The following is a 10,285-nucleotide window of genomic DNA, read 5'->3' as shown; positions in this document are numbered from 1 at the left end:
AGAGAGAAGAGCTACCACTTCAAATGAAGTATTCTATTCTTCTGATGTTTGCTAAGGGTTTGTGTTATCTTCATGGTAAACATCCTCCTATTGTACATCGTGACCTCACTGCTAATAACGTGTTACTGACCTCTTCATACTCAGCTAAGATATCAGATCTAGGAGTATCAAGATTAGCTGATATGTTTAAAAAGCATCACCTCACTACAGCACCTGGTAATGCTATGGTAATGCCACCAGAAGCTCTTAAAGATAATCCGGTATATGATCACAAGTTAGATGTATTCTCTTATGGTTGTCTCATTCTTCATGTACTTACTGGTCAATTCCCTGAGCCTACTAAGGAATTTTTACCTGAACCAGGAAGGAAGGATTCCTTCAAAAGAGTATCAGAATGGGATAGAAGATCACTGAAGCTGCATTAAAGATATACCAAAAGAGAACGAGCTCCTTCCTTTAGCTAAGCAATGTCTAGCTGATGATCATACTGGTAGACCAGATATGATCGACTGTTATCATTTTGTGGAGCAGGTTCTATCTAAATATCCAAAAATGAAAAGTAATACAGAATTAATGAAAGAGAATGAAGCAGCAGAAAATTGTTTTTATGAATTAGATGCAGAAGTTAAAGTATTAAAAGCTGAGAGAATAGAGAAAGACAAACTTAAATTGAGAAACAGCTAACTGCAGATAATAAACGACTGACAGGAGACTTAAGTATTATGTCATTTGCAAGTGACAGGTTTACAAAATGCTCTTTCATTGAAAGAAAGAGAATTCAATGATTGCACTCAAGTACTAAAGGGAACCATTAGATGCAGAGATCAACAACTAGTTAAGCAACAAGAAGACATCATTTAACTACTGAAGAAAAGAGAATCTGAATTAAAGGATAATCATTCAACAAAGCTTTCTGAAGCAAAAAAAAACTTTGAATCAAAGCTAGCTGAGTATGAATCAAAGCTGTTTAGATTAGAAAAAGAATATGAAGCCAAGTTATCTGGAGTATGAAGCAAAAATTGTGACTATAGTAGAAAATTATGAGGAGCAATTGTCTGTCTGTCATGAAGAATGTGAGAAAAGAGTAGCAGAAGTACTGAAGGAGTTTACATTGAAATCAAGTGAAACACTTGAAAGTGCAGTTGTATCAAAAAATGAACTATTATCATCTTTGCAGTCTCTACCATTAGTTGACATTCCTTCATATGATATTCAAAGCAATTGAGTAGCCCTCTTTTGACACAACGTCTGAAGAAAGGAGACAAGTGGTTAGTTAGTAATAAATTGAAATATAATTTATAATTATTAATATTAGGTATCTTGTTGATCAAAAATGGCTCAAAAAGTGGAAGAAATACACTGGATTTGATTCATGGGATCAGGCCACTGCTGAACATGCTCATCCAGGACCAATTGATACTGCTATTTTGTTTAAAAGTAAATCAATTTGTGTTGTCAGTGATTTTGTGTACCTGTATACTGGTTTATTTTTGTGGTAGAAAAAATTTTTGCAAACCTTGCATTCTAAGATTTCGCAGAATTAATTTTTGCAAATAGCTTGCAGACTGCACCATGTTGCAATAGAAATGCAGAATTTTGTGGTGAAAAAATTTCACAAAAGAGCAAGAAACCATAAAATCTGCAAAAATATTTCAACACAAAAATAAACCAGTATGTGGTATTATATTTAATCAATACAAGTTTTTTGATTGCCCCACAAAGCACAGCTGCTAATCAGTTATAGTGTCTATACTTGCCTTGCAGTCGTCCCTCTTGTGTTTAATTGTTTTGTGTCAATGCTTTTACATAGACAATGTATCTAAAACATTGAATGATCATCTAATGGAAGAACTGGACTATACATACTACCTGAGCCTGCATGGAATCTTTTACTGAGTTGGTATGGATTATTGGTAGGATCAAGACCTATTATTAGGTAGTAATTAAGTATTATGTATGGTATTGTTTTATTTGTTTATCTTTAGGAATGTAGTAGAGTATAGAAAATATGTTAAGCACTTGAGAGTTGAAGTTTACTTGATTGATTTAAAATTATGTGTACATCCTCACACTAATAATATTAAAACAGGTTCATTTAGTCGATTAGATACAAATTACGTTACATGACAAACAGTTTTGATTTATTAACTGATCTTAGACAAACAATATCAGATTCTGGTTTATATGGAGGACAAGTCAGTTGATTTAATTATGTGTAATTATAAATCATAAATGCTATGTAGATGGTAGCAATATAAATAAGAAATCCAGATGGTACTTGGCCAAGAAAAAAAAGAAAATAATTTGTGGAAACACTGCAGTATTCTTTAAATTACAGTACTTTTAATAAATTTTAAAATTTTTTGATTGAAGGCACATTTTTAGTAGCAAAATTTGTTAGAAAAATATAGTAATTATAATTTTTAGTTTTGAATAATATTAATTGATAGCTCTGTTAGTAACATAAGATCTATACAATAAAGTCACATATATAATAACAGTTATAAAATATAGTAGCACAAGTCCATCATCAATCAAACCAATGAGACCAATAGCTGATTCTGGCAGTAGATCAAAAGGAATGAACAAATACAATAGCAACAGTACTAGCACTGCTAAAATATGTAATCTGTGAATACAAATTAGACCATGGACTGAGAATAAGACCATGAGCTGAGAATAAGCAGGTAGCATAGTAATAACAGTATGTCATATATGTAACTTTGTCTTACTGGTGTCAATTCTCCTGACATTTGACTATTATAATCTCTATTATTATTTTGTTGTTTTATTATTTTTTTGTTATTCTCATAGTAACTTTTTCCCTTTTTGAATATCATTGTTTTTTCCCACACTTATTTTTTGCTTTTTCCTTTCCTTTTCATGTTTTACTATTCACATGCAGTTGCATTTAAGATTTGTGTCAGTTCTTGAAAGATAATTCTCATTATTAATTGAAACACAATTTTAAAATGGCTCTGCAAGTATGAGATGTAACTGCTTGGTCAGTCATTATTATACTGACCATGCAGGAAGAGCCAACCCCTTAGTGGTCTAAACTCTAGGTGCATTTCCTGTTTATCATGGACAGAGCTCGGCTTTTGCCATTACTATTGCCTGATTTAAAGGAGACTGGTAAAGAGTTAGGTCGTGGAGCTTATGGTGTTGTTACTGAAGTAATAGTTAGTGGAACAACCTGTGCTGCTAAGAAGCTTCATGATGTTATTGTACAGGTATAAAGGGAATTAAATTTTGTATGGGTCAGCAACCTACTATCGTACACAATATTCGAACGTTTTTTCTCACAGTTCAGTGATCAGAAGCTAGTGACTATAATTTTATCTTGTAGATCAGATGTTCCTCTACAGCTGTAGCAACTTTTATAGAGATCCATCTTTGCTGTGTTTTTATATATTTTTTTAGTAGAAATTACGAACACATGCAAGTTCGCATAGACGCCATGCATTGTCGTTTACCTATTTTCGCTCAGTAATGAAGTAACTGGCAAACAATTCATCATATTCATAACAAAGCCCTGTCTTTCTGCTCCATGATGCACTATTCAGTTACAAGAAAGAGATATTCTTCACTGCGCTACTAGCCGCCTAGAGTTGATTTTTCGGAAGAGAAGACACACATTTGCATTCGCTCAAATTTTAAATATTAATTTTTATTAATTTTAAAATAAAATTTAATTTAAAAAAATATTAAATTTTTTCTTTTGCCCATTAGCTCTCAACAAAAAATTAAAATAAAAAAATTGAAAAAAATTGATCGAATAGATCTATAGAGGTGTGTGTTCTCTTCACTCTAGCTCAGTAAAGACTAGCTCTTTCTTGTAACTGAATAGTGCATCATGGAGCAAAAAGAAAGGGCTTTGTTATGAATATGATGAATTGTTTGCCAGTTACTTCATTACTGAGCAAAAATAGGAAAACGACAATGCATGGCGTCTATCTGAACTTGTATGTGTTCGTAATTTCTACTAAAGATTTATTATAAAAACACAGCAAAAACTCTATCACAAGATAAAATTATAGTCACTGGCTTCTGATCACTAAACTGTGAGAAAAAAACATTGGAATATCGATGGTGTACAATAGTAGGTTGCTGACTCTACTATAAAAAGTGTACGTAATAATCTAAACCATTAATTTTTATAGGACTTTACTTTAAGAAGATTTGGTGATGAGGTGCTTCTTCACAGTCAGCAAAGGCATCCTAACATTGTCCAGTTAATTGGTGTCTATTATCCTCCTCATTCACAATTACCAATGTTAGTAATGGAGTATCTTCCTTTATCACTCACACAATGTCTGGAGAGAGAAGAGCTACCACTTCAAATGAAGTATTCTATTCTTCTTGATGTTGCTAAGGGTTTGTGTTATCTTCATGGTAAACGTCCTCCTATTGTACATCGTGACCTCACTGCTAATAACGTGTTACTGACCTCTTCATACTCAGCTAAGATATCAGATCTAGGAGTATCAAGATTAGCCGATACGTTTAAAAAGCATCACCTCACTACAGCACCTGGTAATGCTATGGTAATGCCACCAGAAGCTCTTGAAGATAATCCGGTATATGATCACAAGTTAGATGTATTCTCTTATGGTTGTCTCATTCTTCATGTACTTACTGGTCAATTCCCTGAGCCTACAAACCAGTTTGTTCCTAAACCTGGTAAGAAAAAATCCTTCAAAAAAGTACCAGAATGGGATAGAAGATCAAACTACATTAAAGATATACCAAAAGAGAAAGAGCTTTTTCCTTTAGCTAAGCAATGTCTCAATGATGTTCCTAGTGATAGACCAGAAATGATCAACTCTTGTGAATTTGTGGAGCAGGTTCTATCAAAATATCCAAAAATGAAAAGTACTATAGAATTAATGAAAGAGAATGAAGCAGCAGAAAAACATATTCGTGAATTAGATGCAGAAGTTAAAGTATTAAAGTTTGAGAAAGTAGAAATTGAGCAACTGAGAATAGATCATGAACGACTGACAGCAGAAGTAAAACACTTACAAAGTATTTTTTTATTGAAAGAAAATGAATTAAATCATGTACTACAGAAAACCGTTAGGAGTAAAAATGAACTTAAGCAACAAGAAGACAATATAGATTTACTGAATAAAGGAGAAGTAGATTTAAAAGAAGAGGATTTGATAGAGGTGACTGCAATGAAGGAGGTGACTGCAATAAGAAAACACGAGCAGCAGCTATCTGAATGTCACAAAGAAAGTGAGGTCAGAGTAGAATTAGCTAAGGAGCAGCAGTCCAAAGCATTGACTGTAGGCAGGTAAGGTCCATATCTTGTATGTATATTTGTGTACATGTAACAATGGGAGAGTGGTAGTGTATTTTTAAGAATAATGCAAGATTAGAGGTCCAAATTCACCGAAAAGATACAAACTGTAGGTTAACAACAATTTCCATTTTCTCATTCAATAATTATAACCAATCCAATCAATTGATAATTATTACATGAATAGTAGCAACATTGATAGTGTTTTTACATACATGTATGCCAGGTTAATTGATATAGATGCACAGATCCAGTGCAATCCATATGAATGGTGCATTGCTTGTGTAGGCTTGCCTCATAAATGTTTTACACTTGTTATTATAATTTTTGTGTAATTTTAGAAAAGAAGAGTTTGTTAGTAGTAATAATGTTAAGAAGGTTGGCTTAGAAAGTGAAAAGTAAGTTCCATTGAACTCGTGTACATGTATGAAAATAAAATGCAATCCAACTAATATTATCAATCATTTTGAGGATTCTCAATTGGTATATTTTGCATTATTGGCCTGAATTTTATTCCCAAAATGTGTGTGGTGAATAATTTTAATTTCATAATTTGGGAACCATGAATAGTAGTGTCCTTGGTCATCTTATACATTACAATGTAGCTACATTCTGAAAATCATTTTAATTTATTTATATTTTTAGTTGGTTTTTTCCTACATTATCACGTGTCGAAGCTGAGACTATACTCAAGCAAGAGGTAAGCATTATTACTATAATCATTGACACTACATTGTAATCACTGTAGAATAAAGATGGAACTTTTGTTGTTAGAAATTCCAGTCGAGAAAACTACAATACCGTATCATTATGGTATGCCTACTAGTTTTTTTGATGTTGAGATGGTTAATGAGATTTTATATAGCTAGTATTTTTGAAGGAGACAAATTTTGGTAAATTGCTAAATTTTTGGTGAGTGGTAGGTTTTAATTGGCAAATTTGTGGCCATGTACCATTGAGTATGTGCTCAAAATGATGAATTTTGTTTCAATGAATGGCCAAATTTGCCAAAATTTTCCCCCTCCAAAATTACCAGTATACTATAAAGTCATGCTATTGTAGCAGGCAGGGTTACCAAAAATAATTAAAATTTGAAAAATTATGATAATCAAATAATGATTATGATTACCTACCTCCTCATCTTAATTGTAATCAAGACTAGTAGTCTACTCTTGATTACGATTATGTGCATATAATTCTTTCATAAATTAATGGCGGTTATTGGTAACGTGGTAGCGTTACTAAGTAGGATTCACCCCCAAACAAAATGGCTGCCACGACTTTTGCAGCCTTGCTATACCGGGAAAACGAGCTCCTATGCTCACCAGACTTTATAGAGGACCTTATCTTGACCAGAGGACTCCAATGGTACCACTAGCGTGGCTCTAGGCCCTGTCTAAGAGGAAATTAAAAAATCGGCAAACCGGCCGTTTTGTTCAGCCACCTTTTTTCATTTTCATCTTCATACATCATCAGTTCCCTTCAATTTTTAAGAAACAGCTGTTTTACACAGTAATTCTGTATCATTTTATTTATTAATAATGTTCAATTTTTTATGATTCCTAAACCTTGATAATGAATTTAGACTATTAACTTCAACATAATCTCGTAATTTTTCTTGGCAAGGTCCAATCGTGCAATGTGGTAGCTTCACCCTTAGTTTTTTAATTCCTCGGAAATATCCTCATTGATGTACAACCTAATGTACATTGAGACTATAGTCAAAGTTGTCTCTTTTTTTGTTTCCTCCATTGCTATTAGTTTTAAAGGTCAAGTTAGGCATTATCACATTAAAAATGATGAAGAGAAAAAATATTTTATATCTGAGAGACATCGCTTTCCAACAATTATAGAACTTATTGACTATCACAAACTGAATGGAGGAGGTCAGTTTCATTTGAAGCTATGGATATTATTAATACACATATGATCATCATTAGGTTTAGCTACCAGATTAAAACGACCCCCTGCTTTGTTGGTCCCTGATCAACCAGTTCTTTCATCTGCATTTGGTAATTTTTGATAAATACAATGACACATAAAGAATTGTATAAATTGAGATTTTGACAAAAATATTCACAAAACCTACTTTCTTTTATCTTGTTCATTCTATTACAGATGATAAGTGGCAAATCGATAAATCTGAGCTGTCATTAGGTGACGAATTAAGTAGTGGAGAGTTTAAAGTAAATACATTGCTGTGCACATTATGTAGCACAGTTATACCTCTTAAATGCTCATTTTGTCTCCTGTCTTATAATTTGTTTCTTTCCTTTAGAGAGTAGTAATTGGTCAATGGTGTAATAAAGTTGATGTTGCTATTAAAATGATAAAGGAAGATGCAATGAATGAAGATGATTTCATTGAAGAAGCAATATTGATGATGTAAATTTTGCTGATTTTCTGCATCATATTTATGTTCTTGTAATGCCATTAGAATGCCATGCCTGTATAAAAATTTTTCTATAATTTTTATTAAAATACAGCATGTCATTATTGAGGCTGTCTCCTATACATTTTGTATTTCTGTATTTGCAGGAAATTCCAACATGATAATTTAGTAAAGTTATATGGAGTGTGTATCAGACAAGGACCTGTTTATATCATCACTGAATTAATGGTTAATGGTAAGATACAATAGAATTAACATTGAATAATCTTTTTGATACCTTGTTTGTCAGCAATTTTCTCTTCCTCCCCTTTACAATGTAGGTTCTCTACTCCAGTATCTTCGTAAAAATAAACACTTAGTAGATAAGACAGACATAATACTTGACATGGCTCTACAGATTTGTGCTGCTATGAAGTTTTTTGAACAGTCTGGTTTTATACACAGAAATTTGGTGAGTGAATAATTAAAATTAAGTCAGGGGGTTTTCACCTGTTGGTCAGTATAGAAGTGCTTGCTGCATTTATCTTTTAAATATCATTTGCATGATGAGCACTTTCACAGATGCTTCATTTGTTTTTTTAAAGTTATTTCTCATCTTGCTATAGTCCATGCTTTAATTCTGCATGTTTTCCTTACACCATGTTTTTTGAATACACACCCATCTAAACATTAGCCAATTTTAACCAGCTACATGTACCACAAAATTAATGTCCTTCACCAAAATTTAACTTTCATAGTTTCGCCATTCTTTTACACACACCTACAGGCTGCTATAAATTGTCTGGTTGGTGATAGGAATATTGTTAAAGTCGGTGGTTTTAGCTCAGCAAGATTTGTTCCTGACGACGAATACACAGCATCTGAAGGTGCAGAGTTTCCTGCAAGGTGGTCAGCACCTGAAGTCATAACTCATGCTAGATATAGCAGCAAATCTGACATTTGGTCATATGGTAAGCTATTTGTAATTTTAATATTTTATTTTGAAGTTAAGTTGGCACTGAATCAAACAAAATTAGTAATTTGTGCAATTAGCAAGACAAAAAAGCAAAACATGTACTTAATGCTATTAATCATTTTGTCATTAGGTATTTTGTTGTGGGAGTTGTGGACTGGTGGTAAAATTCCTTACCCAGCCTTTACTACTCCTGAAATATTAGATGGAGTAAGTGTGTTTTTTTCTTTTTCTATACTTCTCCATTTTAACCATTTTACCTTTGTTTTCACTCGCTCTGTTTTAGGTTTTAAAGGGATATCGATTAGAAAAGCCTAAATTATGTCCTTCTAATATTTATGATTTAATGACAAGGAGTTGGGAAAAGGTATGATATACATTACAATGTTTAAATGTTTTAGCCAATTATTTCAATTGATGATTTAAATAGCATCTTACACATGTACATGTATCTATTGCAGGTTAACCTACTAAAATTGAACCTACAATGTAGTTTGTACATGTACATGTAATTAAAATTAGTCATATAAAACTATAGTACTGTACAGATAGTCAAATACATGGTCTTCAAGTTAGCATGTTTTTGGCTGAAATTATCACCTGAATACATCAAAATTTTACAGTATAGGGGCTTTGATACAGTTTTACGAGCCTGCAGACAATTCTCCAGCCTACAGTCATTTGAGTGGATGATCCAAATGATCTGGCTTGTGGGGCTATTCAAAATAAATCATAAGTATAAATTAGTATGTTGGCTAAAATTTTGCAGATTTAACCAGCTTAGATTTTTTAAATTCATATTCTCATATCTACAATTATTTATATTATGATAGACTTCACTTGCTGAGCAGATACCATAGATTTGGAAAATTTCATGTTGCAAACAAATAACTAGTAGAAAAAAGTCATGTTATTTTTCATTGTAGAAATATTTCATATGTTAAACTTTGCTGTTAACAATTAAAGTATAATTATTTAACAGTGAAACTTTCCCAAGCTAGAGGTCATTGCTATTACTCATTCTCTGTATACAGAATCCTTTCAAACGGCCATCATTTGCTGTCCTCCTTGATTATCTCAAAGCCATGGTAGGAGATGATTATAGTGATGCGATTGACTAATCATGCACCATTATACACGCATGAACTATTAATTTTAGTGTCTTGCATTTATGTTGCCTCCTTGTGTATGATCTATTGCTGTATGTCATGTGTTTTTTACTTTTAACGAATAAAGACAGTGTAAATTCTACTTTTATTATTGTTGAACTTAAGCTACTTAACAGTATATAATTGTACAGAAATCAGTTGTTAAGTAAGAAATAACACTGAAAGTAGGTCATGCAGAAATCAAAAGATAATTATCATTATTATTTTTAAAAATACCCATAATAGTTTTGCAGATTATTAACTGCTTGACCAAATTATATTCATTATGATTCTATGTATGGGATGGTCAAAAATCCACAGTTATTCTATAGTAGACAACACTATCTACTTCCTGCTAGTCTGTAGTGCTAGTAGTGTAAAAATGGACAGGGCTAAAATTGAGCCATTACTATTGCCTGATTTAAAGGAGACTGGTAAAGAGTTAGGTCGTGGAGCTTATGGTGTTGTTACTGAAGGGGGTTGGTAAA

The 10,285-nt window shown here is 32.5% G+C and overlaps 1 protein-coding gene and 1 long non-coding RNA gene across 2 annotated transcripts in view; both read left to right on the top strand.

Annotated features, from left to right (window-relative positions):
• The window catches only part of LOC100639160 (tyrosine-protein kinase Tec-like), a 25,416-nt gene extending 15,137 nt beyond the window's left edge, over positions 1-10,279 (top strand). Inside the window, exons 3-16 of the mRNA XM_019999723.1 lie at positions 4,181-5,299; positions 5,647-5,703; positions 5,951-6,005; positions 6,054-6,118; positions 7,067-7,191; positions 7,246-7,317; positions 7,424-7,491; positions 7,584-7,690; positions 7,844-7,932; positions 8,018-8,148; positions 8,464-8,647; positions 8,783-8,859; positions 8,936-9,016; positions 9,684-10,279. Of these exons, the coding sequence (XP_019855282.1) occupies positions 4,181-5,299; positions 5,647-5,703; positions 5,951-6,005; positions 6,054-6,118; positions 7,067-7,191; positions 7,246-7,317; positions 7,424-7,491; positions 7,584-7,690; positions 7,844-7,932; positions 8,018-8,148; positions 8,464-8,647; positions 8,783-8,859; positions 8,936-9,016; positions 9,684-9,770 (2,317 nt within the window). The 3' untranslated portion in view covers positions 9,771-10,279. The remainder of the gene's footprint in view (positions 1-4,180; positions 5,300-5,646; positions 5,704-5,950; positions 6,006-6,053; positions 6,119-7,066; positions 7,192-7,245; positions 7,318-7,423; positions 7,492-7,583; positions 7,691-7,843; positions 7,933-8,017; positions 8,149-8,463; positions 8,648-8,782; positions 8,860-8,935; positions 9,017-9,683) is intronic.
• LOC109584114 (uncharacterized) lies at positions 57-2,069 on the top strand. Its single transcript, XR_002185848.1, has 4 exons — positions 57-1,268; positions 1,316-1,437; positions 1,811-1,936; positions 1,986-2,069. It is a non-coding gene; the product is annotated as an uncharacterized LOC109584114 (long non-coding RNA).
• Positions 10,280-10,285: the final 6 nt, after the last annotated feature.

The sequence above is a fragment of the Amphimedon queenslandica genome, unplaced genomic scaffold (genome assembly GCF_000090795.2).
Source record: "Amphimedon queenslandica unplaced genomic scaffold, v1.1 AMPQUscaffold_13246, whole genome shotgun sequence".
NCBI classification, from domain to species: domain Eukaryota; kingdom Metazoa; phylum Porifera; class Demospongiae; order Haplosclerida; family Niphatidae; genus Amphimedon; species Amphimedon queenslandica.
Note: the sequence above shows the minus strand (reverse complement) of the source record. Positions and strands in the feature narration are given on the sequence as shown.